The sequence below is a fragment of the Argiope bruennichi genome, chromosome 6, assembly GCF_947563725.1.
Source record: "Argiope bruennichi chromosome 6, qqArgBrue1.1, whole genome shotgun sequence".
Classification (NCBI taxonomy): domain Eukaryota; kingdom Metazoa; phylum Arthropoda; class Arachnida; order Araneae; family Araneidae; genus Argiope; species Argiope bruennichi.
In genome coordinates this window covers 62047651-62074551 of record NC_079156.1, presented here as the reverse complement: position 1 = coordinate 62074551, position 26901 = coordinate 62047651, and the positions used below count along the sequence as shown (strand labels likewise).

Here is a 26901-nt window from a genome sequence, read left to right as displayed (position 1 = left end):
TTGTTTCATTATCTGGATTTGCATCTTGAAATGTTGGACAAATGAGTGAATTTCAATGTCAGAGGTGATGGTTTCTCCAAAACTTTCACACATATTCTCTGATAAAAGTGTAATGCCAAAGAACGCCTTACGTGGCATTGGCATACAATAGTTACGAAATATTTACCTTTGACATGAATTTACCATTTTAACTAAATCTATCTTGTGCTCATTAACAAGGTTTTTTTTTTTTTGTGTGTGTGTGTGTGTGTGTATGTTGTATCCGAAAACAGAATTGGTGTTTCAGATACATTTTCCCCTACAGATTCAAACATCAATTGTAGCCATAAAATCGCATAGCATATTTAAGTCATTGTCTTTTTGAGTTACCGCGCATGTCTTAAATATATGAAATACCCAATAGTTTTTTATGTGTTTGGAAGTATAGACCGACAGATGATCAACCACTTGTTGGATTTGGCCCAACATTTGACAGATGTCTGCACTATAGATGTTAAATCTATGAATTAAATTTTATCAATCTAACTCTCTTCGTTTTGTAGTTATCATATTAACTTTTATTCGGACAGCCTGACAGACAGATTTCCTCTAAACGGATTTTGCTGAGAATTTAATAGAAATCTAAAAATTTGATCTGAAGACTATATTTCACCCATCCAGCTCAAAATTTTGTTTGAGTTGTCATTATCACAGACAGATAGACTGACATTTTTCAAAAATGTATTTTTCGAACTCTGGAAGGTCTAAAATGCAGATTTGTCAACATTTCGAGTTCGAATTTTTTGTCGATTACAATACTTCCTCTGTACTTCAGTACGTAAAGTAAAAAGAGAAAAATTATCTGAAAAACAAGTGTTTACAGTGTGTTAAAAAGTGCGTTCGAACTTCATCAAATTTCATTTATAACAAAATGGGAAAGTCTAATAACAAAACACATTTTCATTTTCGTTCTTTGTTTATTAATCCAGTATTGTGACATCAGTTTATTAAAAAAAAAGAACAAATGAATCAAAGCATGGATTATCAGCAAGTTAATGTTGCAGCGTGTAGAATCAGAGTGGCGAATTATATACAAAATGAATAAGTAAAACTGATACTCTCAGTTTCTGGGTATAAAGCAGATCTTAGCCGATGGAGGCTTGTAAGTGATCGTAAGGTTTCCTTCAAAAGTAGGCTTATAACCTTCAGGAAATCGGACGTCGAATTTTTGAACTATGGAAACAAAGTAGAGGAAGACTTCCATGTAAGCCATGGTTTCTCCAGGGCAAGCTCGTTTTCCTAAAAGTGAAACAAGAAAGAGATAAGTAATAATATGTTTTCATGCTTTTCTCAAACTTTTCATGCGTAACATGTGTAATGCATATAATTACAAAGATCTGTGATTTTTATTCATTGTAATTACTTTATAACACGTGGCTATCTCAAGGGTCTATTATAGTCTTACATGGTATTATTGACAATGAAAATCTCATTTAGGATGTAGATAACTAGTAGGAGGTTATAAGTTAATAGAAAAAGTAATTAATTATTGAAAAACTAGTTTTTATTATTTGAAAAGTAAAGGGGTTCCAAAATGAAGGCAAAATTTGAATTTGCCACCATTTGTGCAGTAAGTATTGGCAACTCTATTTAAAAAAACCATTTGACAGCTGATAGTTTAGGGTTTTTAAAAATGGAATGTTACACGATAGAACAACGGGGTAACATAAGACTTGAATTAAATTTTAAAAAACTGTTTTTTTTCTTTAAATTGTTATATTTTTATTGAATCGTAAATTGCACAGGATAGAGTTATGTATGGAATAACACATAGGGCAAATAGTCCCCATGGCTTTGTTAGAACATGCATACATAGTCTTTTGTCGAAATTTTCCATGATCATTTTGCATAAATGTGGCTGAATTTCGTTAATGCAGCACTGAATTTCCTCCTTCGATATACGCGTGCTTGTGAGCTTCTTGGTACAGATCTTTGTCTTCAAATAACTCCATAAAAAGAAATACAATGGTGTAAATCATACGATCTGGAGGGCCAATTCTCAAATTTTCGAACTCTGGTCGCCAGATTTTCTGTATTTTTGAAATATTGTTCAACAAAGAAAGCACGTTGTTCTATCGTGTAACGCTCCTTTTTTACTAATCCTAAATTATCATCTGTCAAATGGATTTTTTTATAAAAAATAGGGTCAAAGTTAAAAGCACGAATGGTGGCAAATTCAAATCTTGCATTAATTTGGGACACCCACTTTAAACGCCGAAGAATAACTATTTTTTACAATCTAAATGATAAAAATATACCTCTTTCTCTTCATATAAACGAAAGTAAAATTTATGTATTTTAATACGTGGATTAAATGCCTAAAATATAAATTGCGTAATATAAGAATTCATTAAAAATCTATTTATAAGTTTTGACAATCACTGGTATCAATTTATCTAACTATAAATTTGTAATAATTGATTTTAAAAAATAAAACAATTAAAAAACAATGATTATACATACAGTGATTATATTTAAAATTTTTCCGGTATAAAACAAATTTAATCAATCTTAATAAATTCATATGCTTTTCTGATAATGCATCTAAATTCAGAACCGTGTCCCAAACAATAACAAATCCATATCTGCTTTAGTCAATCTCTATATATAACACTATCATATATATGGTACAGAAATCGCTCTTATTATTTACTAGCCGCCTTTGGCGAACAGCCGGTTCGCCAGTATTATCGCTCGCTACCATTTTCAATTAAATATTTTAAGTAACTGGTCTCTTAATAGATTCTCAAACAAAACATTTTTAATCTTCAAACTTTGATAGTCATACCAAACTTATACTGTTGTTTAGATCGTTCCGTTCAATTTACTATATATATTTTGCTAATTTGTTGTCATTTCCGGTAAAACTTCAACTTTAATTTAAAGTGGAAATGATGAAATTTCAATTAATATAAAGATATTTTTAAATAAAACCAAGCGTTTTATTTTATTTATCATCTTTATTGTTATTTATTTATTATTATTATTATTATTGAATATGAGTATTGCTAACAGAATCGCTCAGTATTTAAGCCTTATGTGAACTACAAAATATTTTTCATAATTTATGTAATATCTCAAAGAATAATTCAACAAAAATTTCTCAGATTCAGCATAAAATTCAGTTTTTAGTTTTGCTTTCAAAAGGATTGAAATGAAATCAATAATAATATTTTGATCCGGCCTATAAATATATTTCAAAAATTATGAAGTCTAAATTTAATGCAGTAAGGTATCATATTCTGAGAAATATTCAGGACACACCAAATTTTAAATAAATGAATGAATGTTTCTATTTTCCACTATCAACTAAGACTTATTTATGAAGTTTTGAATGTTAAAAATTTAGAATAACTCAACATTTTCATAATCTTAGGCCAATTCATCTTGAGAAACCTGCGCGCTGATTGACATATTTTCTTTGAAATGATCGATGAAAAATCTAAAATTGTCCTTTTTTTATTGAATAGTGATATTCAAATTTTCATAAATCAGTCAGTTTAAGTGATTGATTTAGTTGATTGGAAATTAACTCTTTTTATTTAAAATATTAGTGTTTCAAGAACATTTTGTTAATCGTGATTTCCACAGCAGAAGCTTTATGTAAAATCAAAAATTCTTTATTTATTAGAGCATTTATTGAATCATGTTACATAAAATATAATCATTTTCCATTTAGACCATTTTAGCAGATATGTGTCTTACTAAAGGTTTACAAATTAGCTGTGTGGCCCTGGTTTGAATGGATATCCTGTTCATATTAAACAAAACTTGCCTTAAAATAAAACTGATTTATTGGATTAATAATATAGAGAGTGTAAAAGATCATAAAATAATTTTTCTTAAATTTATTTTTTAGAAAAAATAATATTTCATATTTGTTTCATTTCCTACAGACACGTGCCGAAAATTATATTTTTGCAGATTTCATTTCCAAAAAGATTTAATTTATTTTTAATTGGAGCTTTAATCAATGTGATGACAACACTTTGAAAAAAGCTAATTTTTTCCCATGAATGCGAAACGTGCTCGTGCAGCTTAAATTTTATTTTTATTTTGTACGAAAAAAATTGTTGAAAAATATAGTTAAAATATTTATTTAAAAATTCATTAAAAATAGAAATTTAATTTTAAGATTAAAACATTGGTATCATTTAAAAGATGAATTTTTGATCTTTAACTTCATGTAAAAATCTTTTTTTTGTGCGATAATATTTTTGGAAGTTGTAACAGAAACACGCCAAAATTTAGCTTAATTTTTAAATAAATAAAATTCTAATTAAAAATTCGAAAAAATAACCCCCAGGTGCACATTCCCGGCCTCCAAGGTATACACGTGTCAAATTTGGTAGCTGTAGGTTGAATGGTCTGGCCTGTAGAGCGCCAACACACACACACACACACACACACACACATTGAGCTTTATTATAAGTATAGATTGTCGAATGGCATTAGTCAAATATAAATAAATTACATTTCAGACTGTTTCACTGAACGTTTCTAAAGCTGCATTTAATTTAAGGCTTCACTTATCTAATTAATGGAACTTCAAAATGTTAATAGAAATTTGTAGAGAGAGCTTATCGGTTAAGCTTTGATATACAGTCATTTGGCGCCTTGCGTGGTTGGCAGTTTTTCGGTGGCGCTTTTGCTACTGTTACGCTATTCCTGCCGTTCGCGCCACATTCGACAGTTCACTAAAATTTGGCGATAAACTATTTTTTTGGTGAAAATGGCTGTATATCAAAGTTGTTCCGAGTTTGTCGTGTTGCTGAAGAATCTAGTGAGTTATAAGAAAAAAAGGTATAAATAAATCAAATATAGACATTAAACAAAAAGTTTAATTGGGCATACAAATAGGTTTAACTGACACCGGGCGGGCAATCGTTATGATTTGTCTATGGCAATTAATGTTTGTATTTTCAAAAAAGTTATCTTACAAAAATGGGCTTTGTATTATTTTAGGACTCAGTAAATTATTCTTTTAATGATATCAAAACTATTTCCATAAAATTTTGTCTCTTAGCTTTAATAATATTTTTAATTAAGTTGGATACGCAATGTAACAATGTTTTTAAACATTGTAATGAAATTCAAACTCGTTCATCAAAACATTCAGTCACTTTCTTGTAACTCCGTAGTAGGATTTTCAGTTCCGCTTTATTTCATAATGCATATACTTTTAAACCATGCTATAAATTAATTAAATAACATTCGTATTTTTTATTCATATCAAATAACAAAATGATTTTTAAAAACTGCATTCCATGTTAATAACTTAACAACCTAAAAAGTCAATTAACTGAGCGAACAAACTAGTCGCCAAACTCGGCTAGTTCCTATAAAAATAGGTCTTATCCCTTTTTCGCTCTTTTTTCCCTATTTGAAATAGAACAACCCGCATTTATAATGACTGATATATAGCAGATTTAATTCCTAAGCAAGATGCACAGGCAGTATAATGAATGTGACAACATTAGAATGACTTACCAACTGAAAAAGGCATGTAGTGAGGTGACTTCACCACACTTTTACCATCAGATGAGAGGAACCTTTCTGGTTTAAAGCTCTCTGGATCTTTCCAGTTTCTGGGGTCGTGATGCACTGCCCAAAAGTTGGCCATCACTATGGTGCCTGCTGGTATATCATATCCAGAAACAGTTGTGTCTGCTAAAGTGCTGCAAAAAAAAAGGGGATTTTTATGGAATTTTAGGAAATCCATTATAAAATCAGCAGTAACGTCTCACCGACTCTTTCTCACATATTCTCTAAATAACGATGTTATGCCCTTCTCACCTCTACTTAAAGTTGTAGCCCTCGCCCAACGCCAATTACAACACAAATGCATATTTTGAAGAGTCCTGCATATGGTAAGTCCTATGCTTCTTATCATAGTAAAGAAAATCGAACATCCGTTTTGGACATTGGGATGAATGAGGATAGAACCTGGGACCTTGTGGTTTGCAGCCCAGTAACATGACCACGATACAAAAGCAATTGCTCGGGTAGCGTAGCTGTTAACTGGCTTATAAGCTTTCACCACAACGCCTTTTTTTTCTGGCAGAGCAAAATTCAGCACAGAGCTATAATTTTATTAATAATTTAGTAGGATATAATAATAGAAATAAGCTAAATTGAATTTACCTAAATCGTTGCGTTTTTGAGTTGGCGAGTTAATACGGTCATTTACAATCATGCGAATAAACAGACCAACGACAGTCAGACAGCTCTTTAATGGATTTGGCACAAAATCCGTTATTTAGATGCTAAATCTATATACTACATTTTATTCATCTGTTTCTGTTTAATAGTTCTCATGTTCATTTGTATTCGGACAGCCAGTCAGCTAATTCAGGTTTCCTAAACAGGATTTTTGTTGAAAAATTGACTGAAATTTACAAACTCATTGTTAAGATCATATATCCAATTTCATCTATTCAGTTTAAAATGTCTTCGAGCGATCGTGTTCAGACAGACTGACAGACAAATATATTTCTGAATTTTTTTTCCGGACTCAAGGAAGTCTGAAACGTGATGATTTGCCAAGACGAATTTCCATTATATATATATATATATGTAATCATTTTTTAAAAAGAATCGTGGCCGAAGACAGAGAAGAGACTTTGAATTTTTAACTTCGTTTTATTCCATCCCGTGAGGCATGATTTATTTACAAGCAGAAGTTGTTTGTTTGTTTCTTATGGCACTTGCCACTGACAAGCCCGCTGTTACGAAGACAGCGATTTAAGCCTGAGGGGGACGTCTCTTATTTTTTATAGCAGCGCCAACTAGGGCCAAGAGTACGACTTTGCCACTCACGCTTCATTCATTCGCTTGCACAACCCCTTTTTACAGGAGGGCACATTCACACATCTCACAGATAGAACAACAGAAGAACAACCATGCCCAAACCGGGACTCGAACCCGGGACGCCCAGATCTCGGGGAAGACGCGCTACCCCTATGCCAGGACGCCGGCGCAAGCAGAAGTGGCGAGCACATCAACACAGAACGAAACAAAAGAGAAATGAAAAAAAAAATAATGAAGGATTTATCCCTGTGATTATATACTGTGAGATTGTGATAGGGATTTCTTTACACGAGTCGATTTCGATAAGGGAATTATAGGGATTTTTTAAAAGAATGTCTCGGCTCAATAATTTTTCATCATCGAATCGCCAAATCTTATATTATACAAATGATATTTAAATTATGTTTATTCTCAAGAAGATTAGAAATAAACTATGCGAGTAATTGAGAATGAAAAAAAATCAAAAATTAAGGATATAAAGCAATTTTAAATAAAAATATAATCAAATTTATACATTCGTCAAGGAATTTTTGAATAACTTCAAATCTTCAATTGTCTTTGGTACAAAATAAATACGACTTTGAGGTACAAAATGGACAAATGATTGTCTTGCGCCATAAACCACGATCAAATAAACTCACGTACAGGTATCACATATTAATAAACTTGGGAAAATATATGGAATCTAATATTTCTTCTTTGATTTTTTTTCACAATTAAATGCTTGAAGTCAATGAATGTAATTTTTTTTATATAATTATGTTCCATTTATAAAGGGCCACTATGGATGAAACAGGTAAAGTACGCATATTTCTTCTTAGAGGGCTTTTATAGGGTAGACATGCCTGTGTGTGTTAGGGAGCTGTAAGAATGTGTTTTCATGCGAACAAGAATTAGAGAATTTTTCATGTAATTATCTTTCCAATTGCACAAGAATTAGAGAATTTTTCATGTAATTATCTTTCCAATTCCAATTTTAGAGAAAATGGTAGATCAGTATTCAAATTTTGTTTTATCTGTCGGTGTTCTACGGACAGTGAATTAGCAATTCCCTAGCAAAAAAAAGTTCTGCGTTTTCTTATTCTATTTTTATTGCAAATAAATTTGGCTATAAATGTTTATCTAATACCATTAGCCTCATGTTTTGAAAAATGAAATTTTTCAAACGACTTTTTCTTTATTTCCTGACACACTAGAATGAATGAAATGTGTAAACTGATATATTTTTGATAAAGTTGCTCTATTTTAATATTTTCAAAATTATTTATTATTAATTAATCGAATAATATGATTTAATTATGGCATGGCCCGTGGCGCCATCTGATAGTTAGTTTTAAAAAGATAGTATGAGATGTCCATAATACAATAAAAGATAAGAACACATTATAAATTAAACTGAAAATTAGGATATAAAATGAAATATTTTTACTTTTTTGTACAATAATAAAAGTGTGCTATTAAATTTTTTTCATATCACATTTCTATAGCTATGATTAGATTGCAATAACACATTTTTATTTTTCCTGCTAGTGACATGAATTCCCTGCTTATCGTCACTCACGATGCAAAATGTCATTTGTTAAAAAATTAAATTTCGTTGAAATCCGTTAGTTGGTATCAGTGATATCGCCAACAGATGCCAAGTCGCAGTGTTATCTTGCTTTTTGGCGTTTTTTGAAGCATGAAGTTAATCCAAGCAAATAAAATTTTTGATATGTAACTTTTAACATTATAAATGATGATATATATGAACAACTTCTTAATAATTAATTCGATGTTAAAATCACAGCCAAAAAGTAAAACAAAATACGGATCTTACTATCTGAGGAGGTTCAGAGGTACGATAGTTTTCCATCGAATGACTTCTAGCATAACAGCATAAGAAAATGGCAGCGACTTATGATCCTGGTATTCCGGACTTCTTTCCGGTCCTACGACTTCAAGTAACTCTTTCTGTACTTTTTTCTGTACATCCGGGTACGCAGCCATTGCATACATTAACCATCCGATTGAAGTGCGCACAGTTTCGCTGCCAGCGCCAAAAATATCTGACACGCATCCCAACAATACTTCATCTAAAAGAAATTTAAAGATCTTATGTATTAAGGCTTAAATAATAATAAAAAAATAGCTTTTGTAGATTCTTTAATTAATCCATTTAATATTAAGGCACTTGTCAGTTGGTGGTTGGTTCTCGCCACCCTGGAGGGTACACGAAAAGGTGGGGGTCTGACTTCTCCCATCTATGGCGGGACGTACTTCCTTAGGGAAGTGTGGTCCCGTGGCCGGTGAATGCCGTAGCGGCGGTCCGGTGATTCAGTTTTTCAGTGATCCAGTCATTCAGTGATATGGCTTACTCTACATATTCCATGAATAGATGTTTTTGCTAGTTCTGTCGCAAATTCTGTTATCTGTCATAAATTATTTCTGCCATAAACCAAATTTACATTGGAGCAATAAGATGAAACTGGAAACAACATGATTTCCTTGAAACCAATTGACCATCAATCTCACAATATTATTACAAGTTCACAGGGTTAACGATATTTTGCGATTCACTGCCCGAATGAAAATTTTGCTTAATTTTTGGTTTTCGAACTTTCCTTCTAGTTGAGTAAGCTTATATAAATAAGCAAAACCCTTACTATATAAGAAAAACGTTTTGATGGTTATTTAAAAAATAAAATTCATAAAACAATTTGCTTCTAGAACTTTTCTTCTTTGCAAAATATTTGAAAAGTTAAAATTTACTATTTACTTTCTCAATTCAAAAATCATATAAAAATTTGATAGAAAATTTTAGATGCCATAGGCATTATCAGATAAAATATTTTTAAAAAAATCTTACCATTAAATGTTGTCTTGGTATCTTTCTTTTGTCTGACTTCCATTTCAACAAGATAACTATCAATAAAATCCCGAATATTCTTTTTATCCAGTGTTTTCTTATGCTCGTTTACTTTTTTTCTGAAAAAAAGTAGATTCTATTATTACCAAAACCTAAATATAAACTCACGAGAAAAATAAAGATGGGGGGGGGAATAATAACGGGACTGGCTTCCCTGGGGCTTTCTCATATATTCTCCACAAAGGTATGTAATAAAGGAAGGCCGGGATAGGCTGGTTGGTAGAGCTTTGGATACTCACCCCTTCGGTTGCGAGTTCGAACCCCGCCGGTCGAGGATACCCCGCTTGCTTGGTGGCTGATGCGCGTATAAATCTGTCATGGTCACCGAGCTCCGAAAACCCACTGCATCACCCTCTCCTACTCCCCTGACAACCTGCTTTCCTATTGGCCGAGACAGCTCACCCACTCTCCCTCACCTGCAAAGACCAAAATTCGTTTGAAGATCCAAGGCAGTTACTCTCCTTCCACCGCAGAGTCAAGACCCATCACAGTAATCATGGCAATATATTAAAAGTCAAGTTTTTCACCAGTTTTGTCATTTAAGGGGATAGTCCTATTCCAAGGACGGATGCCCCGATAAGCTATCATCGAGATCGAGTCCTCCATGTCAAGAGTAATGCCACTGGGGGTACTGGATCAGGTTTAACCGTTCTCTGATTCAGGTCTGAATTACGAGCTGTGAATGCGTGAATGAAGTCCACCCCGTAAAAAGTTTTGTGACGTGTGTGTAGCTAAGTCGTTCTCTTGTCCCTAGATGGCGCTACTGTACAAACGAGAGACGCTCCCTCACCGGCTTAAAGTCGCTGTCTTCGTAACAGCGGGCGTGTCCATAGCACGTGCCATAAGAAACAACAATATTTTATTAATCGTATGTATGCATTGACATAAAATATTTGAGAAAGAACTCGTTGGAGGACGATCGTAGGTATGTTTTTTTAGGGGGGGGGGAGAAGGGTAATTAATCGCTTGGGTGTCGTTAATTCAAAAGCACCAGAAAAACGGAAACATGTTTTTGAGGCCTTCTTTGACAAAGAACTACAATTGTACAACAACATTGCAATTTCAAATTTGTTTTCTGTGTTATCGCATTTACGTGCATATTGAAGTACTGACCGACAGATGGATAAACCCTTCATTTCTTCTTCCGAATTTGATATCTATTCATATTTAATATTTTAGATGTTAAATATATGTGCCAAATTTTATTTATCTAGCTCTTTTCATTTCATAGTTATCAATCTTTTTTTTATATATTTGGGTAGCCGAAAAGCTTAATTTTCTGATATTTCATTCAAAATATGAAAATTTACAAATTTGGAGTGCAGACAATATACCAAATTTCATCAGTTTAATTCAACGCGTTATTGAATTCTCATATTTATATGCAGATACAATTCCAACAATGTGCCTGTTTCGGATTTGGAGGTGAGGAGTTCTATAGAAAATATTTGTCAAAACTTCGAGTTCGAAATTTTTTACGATTACACTATTTTCTGACTATATATTTCGTATGTCAGAAATTAATAAGAAGTTAGGTGCCTTTTAAATATATAATATATTGTTTACGTAACAATCCAGGAATTGTTATGAAACTCACTAAACCTGCTTTGTTATATAGTAGATGATAGAAAAATGTCTAGAAACTTCTTTAATCATAGTAAGAATCATCTTAATCCAAACTGTATTTTCATATTGAATTTTAATTAATGAAATATTTGGTAAGATTTTAGCACATGAACGCGCAAGTATAACTTTTAAATCATTTTAAAATTTTAAAAATGATCTATTTATTGATACATATTTAATTTTCGCATAATTTTTTTCTTCTGAGTTTTGGTAATTTTTAAACACATTTTTCCTACATGATTTTTGTTGTTACAGTGAAATTCAAATTTTTTCATTATTTCATAAATCATTTAATAAAGTTGTTTTCTGCAATTATTGAAAATTAAGCAAGAAGGATCTGGTTTACTATTTATGTAGTTTTCATGCTAAATAAGATTGTAGTAATGTAGTATGCATTGTTCGCCGCTGATGGTGATGTTTATTATAATAAACACTTAAAAATAATTTGTTAAAAGAATTGTGATCATCAAGAGATTTAATTTAAATTTAATATAGCTATTATTCTCGGCGAACAAGTTTCCATTCAACTAGCAAATACAATATTAAATATATTGTTACGAAATTTCCCGGGGGTTCGTTTGGATAGTGGAAGGGATATGGTGTGGAGAACGCTCAACCAGCAGGCGGCACTAGAGAAAGAAACAACGACGTTTATTTACACGAAGACACACAGGACAGCCAAAGACGACAACTATATACAGCACAGAAGACGATTATCTTCAGCCGAGACGTGCAGCATGCAACAGCATACACAGCAGCCTACAACAAGAATCTACTGCAGACAGTAACGCACAGCTTAGTTCAGCACTAGCTTGACTCCGTCGCTGCTCCGCTTATCCCTGGAAGACCATTTCTTCACCGTCGATTCCGACTACTCTTCGACTCCACTGGTTCACGACTACCACTCAATTCACGACGACCTGGGCAGCTGCAGCTGCCCCTTTTATAGGTCTCAGGAGGCGGGGCTAGAAGCCTCTCAACCAATCAGGAACGTTCGAGGCGTATCTCGGTTCCTATTGGACGTATCGGGAAAGTTCTCAATATTTCGGGTATAATCTATTTCGGCGCCAAAGTCTCCAAATTCGTTGCCAAGTCGTCAAATAGTCGCCAAGCTCCGGGACCTCCGACGCGACACCCAGACTCCGTCCAATGCAGATGACTGTAAAACATTCTTTCTTATGATGGAACAAACTATGCTGGGAAGCCGCATCACAGATTCGTAACAATATTAATTCAAAACAAAAGCGTTTAATAGAGATAAGATAACAAAAATCATTTGACCTCGTGAAGTTTCCTTAACATTGTTTCATTACATTCTCTAAACTTTTATGCTGTTCTTATTTCGAGAAGTAAATGAAATACTGTTCTGTCTTTTGCAATAAATCTTTTCAGGTTATTTAAGTTTTGTTTCTTTTTATGAACCATTGGAAACTTTTCCCGGGTGAGTGACCCTCGTAAAATCTATAAATTAATACACATCTGTCCAATTTAAAAACCAATGAACACTTACCTGAATATGTCGTCAGATACCCTAAATAGTTTATAGCCTTTCTCGAAACCAAGCCAGTTCAGAAGGAAAGGTATATGTTTGATCCATGGAAAAAATATATGTACAGCAGTTTGTCCGATGATTTTGCTGACTTCGTCTAAGTTTTCATCCAAAGACATTCTTTCTGGCTCGTCATATCCGTACCTCTTTCCAAAAATCAAGGTACTGATGTTATTTGACATACTCGGAGTCAACGGCTTGATGAGATCGATCGGCTTGCCTTTGAAGGACTTTAGAACTTCATTGAAGTGGTTGATTTCGTCCTTAAAGAGATGTAGGAAAAGCATTTAATAAATTGTGTTACTGAGCATTATAACTTTTCAAAAAGATGTAATTTATTATAATCTTTCATATTTGTATGTAGTTATTTCATATTCTTCTCTTTAAGCACATTGGAGAATATGCGATTAATCGGAAAATATGCAAGAAAGTTTCTGGGTGAACAATCCCTCTGATTTTAAAATAAGTAATGCTAGTGAACAAGAAGACTGCAAGCCCATATAATTGGAAGGAGATCCAGTTCTATTAGCACAAATCATCTTATAACATTATTATGATATCTCCACGAAATTATACAGGATTCAGAATATCAAACAATGTCATGGAGATGTAAAGTATCGTGTTAATAAAAAGAGGGCATCTTTTTTTATTAAATACTAGCTGCCTTTGGCGACCAGCCGGTTCGTCAATCTTAATGTTCATTTAAATTTTAATAATTAAATATTTTACGCAATTTTTACTTTAATCGATTCTTCATCAAAATATTTTAAAACTTCAAATTTTGATAGTCATATAATTCACTCATAATATTATAAAGGCCTTCAGTCATAACGTAATCTGTATCTCTCTAATTTTCTGTTAGCTCTCGTAGAATTTATGCTTTAAATTAAAGTGGAAAGAATTAATCTGCAATTAATATAATAATATTTTTTACTGAAACAGCAGAGTTACTGATAACAAAATCACTGAGCGTTTAAACTTTATGGGCACTAAAGAATATCTTTCTTAATTTATGTAATATCTCAAGAATTTGTCAACAAAATTTTCTCAGATTCATCATGAGCAGATCGATTAATTAAAAATGTTTAATTTTAAATGCAACAAACACCAAGAAAATAAAATGAATTGTTTAAAATAATCGGTCGAAAACAGGTTTAAAAAACTATTTAAAAAACGATGTACTTAAAACTATAAGCATAAACAAAAAAATATATAACTTACATAAATACAATTTAATTACAAAAGCATGCAACTAACCTAAAAATAATTTAAATCAAGAATCATCCGTTGATAATATTGTCAACAATCAGAAGACAATGCGCATGCGTGAATTTTCAATGCCAGTTACCCAAATGCGTGAATTTTTCTACTCCAGTTGGGGAACGCAATGCAGATTAGAAATATTTAATTCTCTTTATTCTGAGTTATTTTAATTCAAAAGTACTTCAGAATGAATCTGAAAGATCGATTAATTAACAATGTTTAACTTTAAATGCATCAAATTTAAATGCACCAAACATTAAGAAAATAAACAGAATCGTTTGAAATAATCGGCCGAAGAATTTTAACCCTAGCCTCATTACTGTTAGGGAAAAAAAACTGAAGCCTTACTCATTTGGCGTTGGGGAAAATGAAAAGAAATTTTGGAGGGAAAGTTAGTTTTTAATTAATAATTAAAACTCTAATTAAAAATTCAAAAAAGGGACCTCAGGTGCACATTCCCGACCTCTAAGGTATACACGTACCAAATTTGGTAGCTGTAGGTCAAATGGTCTTTTCTGTAAAGCGCCAACACACACACACACACACACACACACACACATTGAGCTTTATATAAGTATAGATTTATGATTCAGAAGCTCTAGAATCGAATCTAAAGATAGTAATGATCCCAAGTAATTTATACAAGGATGCCAATGGAACGAAATTATGCCAAGTGTGTCAAATATCTGTCCTCCCCGTTTTAGATTTAAATTAACACCGAAAATTGATATTTCTTCTCGTGCCAGTTTAGGCTTTTGAAGATTATAAACCTTTTATAAAAGATACAATTGAAGACTTATCAGTACATCGAATAATGAGGTAATGTTTTTAGTAAAAAAAGATTGAAATACTGAATAGAATGAAAAATTCTATCTTCAGATGAAATGCAGTTGTCCGTTTTACTTTCGATTTTGAAAGATATTACCAAACAACCTGAATAAAATATACATTGGACCAGGAATATATCAGAGAAAACTCCGTTTTTTCATAAGGCGGTCATATAATTATTATACAGGGTGTTTCAAAAGATGGTATAAATATTTATTTCTTTAAATATTTCACCTAGGAATATACTTCCATTCATTAAATAAGGTGATTAATTAAATGAAAATATTTCTGTGGAGGCTTATAATAAAAAGTAAATGAAATGAAATTTTATTTTATTATTTTATATTATTTTTTTATTTTAAAAGAAATTAATACTTTTTACTTTTTTAATTTTTTATATATATGATTAAATTTTTCATTGTGTAAAGTGTTAATTAATAAAACTTCTTTTTACATTCATGTTTGCAAACAATACATTTCACGGTTTTATCTACAATATATGTAAAGTTGTTAAAAGACAAATTTATTGATTTAGACTGCTTTTTCATACTTCATATATAGTTGACGAGTACGAAAGACAAAAATTATACAACGGGTCTTTCGTTACACATTTCCAGAGCAATATACCTATCGCAATAAATTAATAATGGGGAGGAATCAGAAAATGATAATGTATTTATAAGCTTTCATTAATGTGCAAAATATAGTCGGATAATGCATTAACTGAAATCTACAAAACCAAGCTTTTCGAATAAAAACTTTCAAAGTTCCAAAATATCAACGTTGGAAAAATTTACAAAATTTTTCAAAATGAATATTTTCGGCAACTGTATAAAGTTACATTCTGCCAACGATGTTTCCACACACATGCAATTTCAGTATAATTACATATAATATAGATCATCATCATTTGAAAATGTTTCTTGTTACGAAATATATAACTGTTTTTTAAAAAAAATTTTATATCATTCACTCAACTGATTAAAATTTTATTTTTACTTTTTTTCCTTCGGAATAATATTATTTCTTTGAAATACCTTAAACATTTAATTGCTCAAGTATATTCCCCCTTCTTTATTAAGTCGAAGTTGTAACAGTCGATGAGTCAAATAGAACAAAAGTATGCGCGATAAACATTTATTTCAAGCCATGATGATTTCATTATGTGCTTCCAAACAAACATCTGCACGTGACTTTTTTTCTATATTAACTTAATAAACATTTTTCAAATAAATGTTTGCTTCCAAATTTGTGATAAACCCATTTAAATTTAGAAACAATCTGCAAATTTTGTAAATAGAGTATGAAACTTCTCATATGTATAGATGAATATAAAAGCAACATTTTTACAAAATAGGGGTCGAACAGAAATTTAATTTTGTAAACTTATATCATCAGCTTTCACAGAAGCCAAAGTGTTTTCATACAATCACCCAACTTATTTAAAGAAACTTTGCAATAGAAAATATATGTTTAGATGTAATATTTAGAAAAAAAAATGATTGTCTTCTTACAGTTTGGACGCCTTGTATATAAATTTTAATCAGGAATATTACTGCTTTTGAAAACGTATATTAGTTATTATTTATAATTATGATGAATAAAAGCCTCATAACCATAAAAAACAAATGAAAATTCCTTTTTTTTGTCTTTTTTCTACAAAATTTGACATGTTTCTTAAATATCTACGTTGAAACTTCTCTTTATCTTGCTTGAATATACAAGTAAAGATAAATATAAGTTTAAAAATACTAGTGTGTAAATAATTTTATTTCTTTAAAAAAATCATTGAATTAAAAAAAATGCTGAGTTTTTTATGTTAATAGATTTTAAATTCTATGGATATTAAACATAAATAAATATTATGAGTTTTAAACATATTTTGTGAAATTCGAGCGACTAATAAACGTTTTGTTAAATTACAATTCCATATGAGTATAGTCACTAGTCCCGAATTTGAGAAAAATATAGGTGCAATATTCCATAATAGTTATAATAAGTTATAAATTAGATGATTCAGTGTCAAAATACTAAATATTAGATAAATTAACCTTTTAATACAGTAATAGATGAACTTTTAAAAAAATTATTTTTATTGATTTATTCATTCTCAGTGTTTTCTAAGTTAGGGATTGGGCACACCCAAATCACCCATCAACATGGGTGTTGGGAGAATCAACACCTCTTTGCTCAATTTCTAACAGTCTTCTGTCTGTTTGACACAGTCTTAAAGAATTTCCACGATTTTCTTTACAGCGTCTCACCTTTTTTTCAGGAATCTCACCATGATTTAGGTGAGTTGCTTTCCATTCTTAAAGAATATCCACGATTTCATTTATAGCGTCTCACATTTTTTTCTGGAATCTCACCATGATTTAGGTGAGTTGCTTTCCATTCTTAAAGAATATCCACGATTTTCTTTACAGCGTCTCACCTTTTTTTCAGGAATCTCACAATGATTTAGGTGAGTTGCTTTCCATTCTTAAAGAATATCCACGATTTCATTTATAGCGTCTCACATTTTTTTCTGGAATCTCACCATAATTTGGGTGAGTTGCTTTCCATTCTTAAAGAATATCCACGATTTTCTTTACAGCGTCTCACCTTTTTTTCAGGAATCTCACAATGATTGAGGTGAGTTGCTTTCCATTCTTAAAGAATATCCACGATTTCCTTTATAGCGTCTCACATTTTTTTCTGGAATCTCACCATAATTTGGGTGAGTTGCATTCCATTCTTAAAGAATATCCACGATTTTCTTTACAGCGTCTCACCTTTTTTTCAGGAATCTCACAATGATTGAGGTGAGTTGCTTTCCATTCTTAAAGAATATCCACGATTTCCTTTATAGCGTCTCATATTTTTTCAGGAATCTCACCATGATTTAGGTGAGTTGCTTTCCATTCTTAAAGAATATCCACGATTTTCTTTACAGCGTCTCACATTTTTTTCTGGAATCTCACCATGATTTAGGTGAGTTGCTTCCCATTCTTAAAGAATATCCACGATTTTCTTTACAGCGTCTCACCTTTTTTTCAGGAATCTCACAATGATTGAGGTGAGTTGCTTTCCATTCTTAAAGAATATCCACGATTTCCTTTATAGCGTCTCACATTTTTTTCTGGAATCTCACCATAATTTGGGTGAGTTGCATTCCATTCTTAAAGAATATCCACGATTTTCTTTACAGCGTCTCACCTTTTTTTCAGGAATCTCACAATGATTGAGGTGAGTTGCTTTCCATTCTTAAAGAATATCCACGATTTCCTTTATAGCGTCTCACATTTTTTCAGGAATCTCACCATGATTTAGGTGAGTTGCTTTCCATTCTTAAAGAATATCCACGATTTTCTTTACAGCGTCTCACATTTTTTTCTGGAATCTCACCATGATTTAGGTGAGTTGCTTCCCATTCTTAAAGAATATCCACGATTTTCTTTACAGCGTCCCACCTTTTTTTCAGGAATCTCACCATGATTTAGGTGAGTTGCTTTCCATTCTTAAAGAATATCCACGATTTCATTTATAGCGTCTCACATTTTTTTCTGGAATCTCACCATAATTTGGGTGAGTTGCTTTCCATTCTTAAAGAATATCCACGATTTTCTTTACAGCATCTCACCTTTTTTTCAGGAATCTCACAATGATTGAGGTGAGTTGCATTCCATTCTTAAAGAATATCCACGATTTCCTTTATAGCGTCTCACATTTTTCAGGAATCTCACCATGATTTAGGTGAGTTGCTTTCCATTCTTAAAGAATATCCACGATTTTCTTTACAGCGTCTCACCTTTTTTTCAGGAATCTCACCATGATTTGGGTGAGTTGCATTCCATTCTTAAAGAATATCCACGATTTTCTTTACAGCGTCTCACCTTTTTTTCAGGAATCTCACAATGATTGAGGTGAGTTGCTTTCTATTCTTAAAGAATATCCACGATTTCCTTTATAGCGTCTCACATTTTTTTCTGGAATCTTACCATAATTTGGGTGAGTTGCTTTCCATTCTTAAAGAATATCCACGATTTTCTTTACAGCATCTCACCTTTTTTCAGGAATCTCACAATGATTGAGGTGAGTTGCATTCCATTCTTAAAGAATATCCACGATTTCCTTTATAGCGTCTCACATTTTTTCAGGAATCTCACCATGATTTAGGTGAGTTGCTTTCCATTCTTAAAGAATATCCACGATTTTCTTTACAGCGTCTCACCTTTTTTTGAATCTCACCATGATTTAGGTGAGTTGCTTTCCATTCTTAAAGAATATCCACGATTTTCTTTACAGCGTCTCACCTTTTTTTCAGGAATCTCACTATGATTTAGGTGAGTTGCTTTCTATTCTTAAAGAATATCCACGATTTCCTTTATAGCGTCTCACATTTTTTTCTGGAATCTCACCATAATTTCGGTGAGTTGCTTTCCATTCTTAAACAATATTCACGATTTTCTTTACAGCGTCTCACATTTTTCCAGGAATCTCACCATGATTTAAGTGAGTTGCTTTCCAAAACTTCGCATGTTAACCTTTTTATTTTTTTTTAAATATTGGTTTTTATAATCATATATAAAACTAACCTCGCCTTTTATTATTGTACCATACCTTACATCATTGTTGTGCTTTTTCATGGCTGACATTTTTGCACTTTTTATACATTTGAATTTTCTAGACATTCTATGTTTCGATTTTATTATAAATGGATACAAAAATTTTAATTCCATGAATGTGGTGCAGTTTAACCAAAGCTGGCTTTTGTGCTATGAAACACAAACAAACTCAAACCCAATGTTTTTTTTAGTTAAAAACCAAAATAAAAGCCTAGCTAATATATTCAATGTTAAATTTGTTTATCTATCGAAATTCCTTTTGGAATAAGCTCTGACAGCCACATTTGTTTGCCTTGAGATAAATAAAGATAATACCTGCATTTCTTCTTCGATTTTAGTTTTTCCTAAGCCAAGGTCTTTCAAAGATTGTATAACAAACCGCCTCTGTTCTTGCCACATGTGCATATCGTTAAGAAAAAAGGGACCTGAAAATATAAACAATAAATATTTTTCTTTCTCATAAGATAGCTATATACTGTGTAGCAATACATACTTATGTCACTTGATATTTGGTTATTTTTAATACATCTTTATTTAACTTATAGCATAGCAATACATTTTATTGCTTGATTTTTAATTCTTTTTTTTTTTGTGCTCGTTTATTTTTAACTTTACAAACGATACTTTTAATTTATTTTATGAAAAATAGACGATTATAAAGACAGTATTTGATAAGTGATTTTATTATAACTTTCTACTGTGCTATAAAATCTTGAAATTTATATGCTTATGCAATATTGATGTCAATTGTTCAAAATTTTTTCCTTTAACTTCATGAATTAGAGGGGAAAAAACTGATTTCTAAATTGCATAATATTTATACCAATAAACTATTATTTAAAGAATAAAATGTAGACAGTATTTTCAATTAACTTCTTTAGTACTGCAGTAAAGAAAGGTTTTAAAAAATGTTTGATTTACTTTATTTAAATAAAATTTATAGCAAGGAATAATTAATTTACTTATTACATTGACTGGAATCGGTCAAGTTTGTAATAAAGTTTATCATTAAATCAGAAAATTCAATATACATTTTAAAAAAATATTCATATTTTATTTATATATAGGAAATGAAATATTTCTATAATTTTCATTTGATTTATGTTCGAATCCATATTTATAATCAATATCACTTTTATAAAGTAAATCAGAAGGCAAACACTACATATTTGAGTAATTCAAATATGTATTCTTTTAATTTTTGATCGAAGGATTCTATCTCCACCCCTATTTACTCTTCGTAGTCCTGAAATTACACTGCCCAAAATCAAATCATTTATAGAGATGAAACTGCAGGATAGAACACAATTGTAGCTTTTTTTGGGGGGGGGGGTGAGACTCTCACGTGAACCCCAAGTGATATAGAAATGCTTATAATAAAAGGAAAGAAATTAATTTAAAAAACTACATTAATAATGGTGCTGTTTATAACTGTATTAAGCTAATATTTGTGGATTGAAAATGAACTCTTTTTAGGTTGAAAATTTTAGTTAAGAATTTTAAACCTACTTAAATCTTGAAATTATAAGGACATGACGTTTAAGAAGGAAATATTCTAAAATAAATGGTACTAAATACGAATTATGGGACAAGTAATTTCAATGCTACATTATAACAAATACTATTATATATATATATATATATATATATATATATATATATATATATATATATATATATATATATATATATATATATATATATATATATATATATATATATATATATATATATATAAAAGTATTAGAATCAAGTTAATAGGAAAAACAAAAAATCAAATAAAAATTAAACCAAAAAAATTATAAAAAATATAAAAAAAAGAATCCGGCGAACGAAACGAAAAGGCCAGTACATACCACAGGGAATCACAATCGATAGTTTAAAGTTTCCTTGACTGTTGATGGTATGTACTGGCCTTTTCGTTTTTAATTTTTAATTTTAGTGCTATTTTTTGTTTTTATTGTTATTTTTGTTATTGTATTTTTACTTTGTTGTGGTTAATTTCCTCTAATTTGTTGTTTTATATTTCCTTTCTGTTAAAATGGTATATCTCTTGAGCATAATTTCAGGGGATTTTCGGGTCACGAGGAATCATTATTAGACAATGTCTGTATTTCCTCACAGAAAAAATCCCTTTCTTTGAATCCCTGCCTGAGGGTGACCCTTGAAAAAGTCTTCAGGCCGGATTCTTTTTTTTATATTTTTTATAATTTTTTTGGTTTAATTTTTATTTGATTTTTTGTTTTTCCTATTAACTTGATTCTAATACTTTTGTATCAATTCATCTGTGTTTTAGAAGTAGCTGCATTTGCGCTCTCTAAATACTATGAAGTTCTTTTTTGGTTTTAGTTTAAATAGGTTATAAATTTTAGTTGCGATTTCGAAACTGTTTTTGTTTCGTTTTCATTTTAGTTTCGTTTTCAAACTTTTTCTTACTTAAGATTGGTTATATATATATATATATATATATATATATATATATATATATATATATATATATATATATATACAGACACTATACTATGCTACATTATAACTGATTTGCCCTTACTACATTTTGAAAGCCAGCACATATTCATACAACTGTATTTGAAAAACAAAATAATATAAATCGCTTAGGGTAAGGTTTAGTTTATATTATTTAAAAAAAATTATTTAGAATAATAATGGAATCAAGAATAATGATCCATGATAAAAATAAAATCGTCATCAAGAAAATATTGAATCCACAAATGTGCCTAAATAAATATTTAGGAGCAAATTATGCATATCCTCGAAAAAATTCAAAATCAAAAACATGTTCTACAATGCATTTTTATATGCAAATGTAATGAACGAAAAGGGTCACTAATTTAAAATTCAAATTGATAGAATCAAAAGATATGTAAATACTAAATAAAAATATCAAAAATGTTGATAAAAAAGGTCCTTTAGAATGAACATTAAATTGTCAAGTACTCACTTTTCACATCAAACACAGAAAAGCAACTGTTTGGAGGTCTGCCAAGAAATTCTTGCTTGGAAAATGCTTCTCGAATGGATACTGTATCGTTTAAAACCACAACCGTCTCAGATCCTAAGCGAAGGCTGTAAAAATAGTTGTTGAATCAAACATTCACCATCGCAAAAGAAAAATTTAAGTTGTCTTTAAATATAAATACACCAGCCTCGTATTTATACCCATGTATAATTTGAATATCCATTTATGCAATAACTGCAATATTAAGAAATCCAGTCTGAATGCTTTTTGGTTCGAGTTAGAAATTAATTGTTAATGCGCAAGCGCAGGATCCTATCTCAACTTTCTTTACATAAGCCTTATTGCGTCCAAATATTGTGAACTTAATATGAAATTCCCTGACATTTATCATCATGTGAATATTAGGTATGCGTATTAATCCTTAGGCAGGCATAAAAACATTTAAAATTTGCGCTTAGACATTGCAAATATTATCAGCGAGGAAGGGATAAATCATTATTTTTTTTATATTGAAAGATTATCGCCAGCTGCTAATATATTTACGAAATTCCATAAGATAAATAATAATTTTTAGCATTATAAAGCATATAGATAATTACCATCTACCAATTACAAAAAAGCGTGATTTGACATCAATATCTATATCTATACTTATAGTAAAGGAAATGTGTGAGTGGCTGCGTGCGTGTGTGTGTGTGTTGGCGCTCTACAGGCCAGACTGTATGACCTACAGCTACCATATTTTGCACGTGTATACCTTGGAGATCGGGAATGTGGAAGTCAAAGGGATTTTTTTTTTGTTTTTAGAATTTTATTAATTAACAATTAAGCGAAAGTTTGGCATTTTTTCGCATTAATTTTTGAAATGTCGCACAAAAATAATTTTTGCATAAAATTAAAATTCCAAAAATTAACTTTTTAATGATGTTAATGTTTTAATTTTAAAATTAAGTTATATTTATAATAAAAATAAATGTGCGTGTTTAAGTTTCTATTTTTAATGAATTTTCTTTAAAAGATATTTCAGCCACATTTTTTAAGAATTTATTTCGTTCAAAATAAAAATAAAATTTATTTTTACTAAAACAAAATTAAGTTAATTTTACTGCGAATTAGATTTAGAAAATTGTAATTTCCAGCGAGTGTCTATATCAAATGAATAAATCATATGAAATGTGTTATTTTCTTTAAAAAATAAATACGAGAAAAAGTTTTCAGTGACTTTTTTAATTAGTTATATTATTAATTCAAGAACTCAGTTTTATTTAAGACAAACATGGTTTAATACATACAAGATATGCACTCTAATCAGGGTTCAGCAGCTAACTTGTGTATAATAAATAAATTCATGTGTAATAAGGCTCAAAACATTCTGTAGGCTTACCATATTTGGCACTTAATTACTTTTTTTGGCTAATAGGTATTCATTATAAAAGGATTTTCAAAATTTTATCGGATTTCTTTTATTAAAATTAGCCCAGATTTTAATGTTTCTCTCATTAACATCGGGGCATATATTGTCAAAAACTATTGCTTCATCACTTTAAAATTCTAAAACTCAACCCTTCAGTGATGCCAATTTTTTTTCGATTATTTTTTAAATTTTAATAATTTTTTAAAAAATAATTGTAAGTGTATTTCACGATTTCACTGCAATAATTTCCATTGTTTAAGTTAATTCAGTTATATTCATGCGTGTTTCGAATTTATTAAATAAGTTTTGTTTCACACATGCTATCGTTGCTATATAAATAAGAATACATTTAAAAAATAAAATAAGTGATTCATTTTTAAAATGTTATCATGCTTAAATCAAATTAAAAGCTCCGATCTCCTTTATTTTTTAAAAAATAATCCATGTCTTTGGTTATATCATTTATAATTAAATATCAATTCTTTTTCTTACCAAACAATATACAGAGCAAAAAAAAGCAGCCGAGGAAAAATTAAAAATATTTTATTGATTATTTTGAAAAATATTATAATGCATATATGTTTATTAATTAATATATCATCAGGAAAGGAAAGTTGTTGCCAATTAATTTTTACATCCTTCTTTATGATGAATGTTTGACTTCAGTAGAATCTCGTGCTCGCGATTCATCGGTAAAAACCGCAATATATAAAAGTTTAATATACGTTGAATTAATCGAATATCAAACATCTCGTCTGACCTGAAAATTACCAATTTCGATAGTTCAAATTAAAAAAATTTGAGTAGTGATTTTTTAATATAGTAATAACACATTAGTCATTGCACAGATATTAACATTTTATTAGAATAATATAAAAGAAGAATTCTTCCTCCAAAATATTCTTTATATTCATTTCTTATAAAAGCATATTCAATTCTTATTAAAAAAAACTATTATAAGGTTTTTTTATTTTTGTTTTTTTTGCATTTTTGTAGCAATTCGGTATGCCTTAATACATTCAATTTAATTTTAAAATTATTACTTAATTTTATCTAAATATATTGAAAACTGCATTTAAATTTATATGGAAATAAATAATCATTAGCAATAAATAATCATTAGCAATCTTTTCAGCTGATATCTTAAATGCTGATTCAGCATTTTTAAAGCATATTACTATCACTATCTGACGATAAGTTTTACTTTTTATAAATAACAGATAAGACCAGCAGATAAAATAAACAATTTAAATATCAAGTTGTTATATTTGTATTTGTCATCGGCCTGACAACCTGAATAAAAGAAAACAAACTTTCAAGAGTAACGCTTTCTCTGAAAAAATTTGAAAAGAGTGAGATATTTAGAACAAGTAAAAATTTATTTTTTATGAATTAAATTTTTTTTAAATATATTTATTAAAACGAGGCAGTTTTAATGAAACACTGTGATAATCAAAACAGAGAACAAAAATTAATTTAATTAAATAAATTTCTTGTAAGTTTCCTTATATCAGTAAGGGAAAAATTCTTAGTAAATCAAAGAATTTAATGCATTCTCATAAGTCCTAAACGATGCCAAATTCCATTTCGAATGAAATTAGTTTATTTTTTGAAAATAATTATGTTATGTATATACATTCAGAAAGCTTATTCTATTTGAGTAATATCACAAATGCTTGTGAAATATCTATCAGATATCTGGACAAAAATTACTTCGAAATATAGTATATTTCAAACAAAATAATTATAATTTTCAATGTTCAAAACTGATTTTATTTTTTATTTTTCAAAGTAAACAGATTTTTTCATGGTACCAAAATAAAACGAAAAAAACACACAATTAAAAATAAAACGAAACAAACTTCTAGAGCGGAACGATACACTAAGAATATTTTAAACTTCATTCATCTGCTTATCACCATCCGACTGTATTTGATCAATAGTTCATTCTTTAAGCAACGACATTTTTTTAATCACCCGAAATTTACATAAAAAAAATAGCAGATAAAGACATTTTTAAATATAAAAAGCATTATTTTTATATTTTTCGTTTTTGTTTATTTTATAGTATTTCGGTATCGGTTTTAAATTATATTTACAAATTCATAAAATGATACTAAATGATATCAAAATAGTAAAGAATGCGAGATGTTACCTTTGAATTTAAAACAGAAATACGAATGTAGTTCTTGAAAATTTAATAATGTTGAAATCTAAATTTACTAATTTTTTAATTATAGGGGAAACCCTATAGTTAAACAAATTTACAACTATTTATTTCAATAACGTCAGAATGTTAAAAATCTATTATATTAAAATTTTAGAATTCCTTTTTATGACTCTGACTTTTCCATTGATACAGTTTCAGAGAAAAAAAAATGTCTTTATAATAACATAAAAACATGAAATTATATAATGTCAGTCGAAACATTTTTATCATTTAAAATTATATAGTGAATAATTTTGTAATGAATGCTCTTTATCACCGTCTTGAGCACATTTAGATTGAATTGGTCTTAAATTAGAATTTTAAATACATATAGTTAAAAACAAACACACTGACCTGAAAACATCTCCGTATTTTTTGGCGAGTTCTATAAATTTCAAATGGACATCTTTGGACAAGAAAGGTATGTAGCCAACAACGGGTAGTCCCCATGGTCCAGGAGGGAAATTGCGTCGTGATTTTTTTAATAAAGAACTAATTATAGCTACCAATACTGTTACGCCAAAGGCGATCCAAATTTCATACCGAACATTAAGGATATTGTCTAGCTGCATGATTATCTAAATGAAATCGAAGTTTACTCAATAAAGCTTGGATTAAAAGTGAGAAATGTAAATTGATGTGCCGTCTTTTTCCTGCAAACGAAAAAA

At 30.1% G+C, this 26901-nt stretch overlaps 1 protein-coding gene across 1 annotated transcript; it reads right to left on the bottom strand.

The window, feature by feature from the left end:
* Positions 1 to 936: 936 nt before the first annotated feature.
* Positions 937 to 26901, bottom strand: LOC129972878 (cytochrome P450 2J4-like). Its single transcript, XM_056087182.1, has 8 exons — positions 26588 to 26901; positions 22593 to 22717; positions 19946 to 20055; positions 12894 to 13195; positions 9698 to 9816; positions 8669 to 8924; positions 5530 to 5717; positions 937 to 1278 (listed from the first exon to the last, which is right to left on the bottom strand). The coding sequence occupies exons 1-8, from the start codon at positions 26803 to 26805 to the stop codon at positions 1100 to 1102; spliced, it is 1497 nt and encodes a 498-aa protein (XP_055943157.1). The 5' UTR covers positions 26806 to 26901; the 3' UTR covers positions 937 to 1099.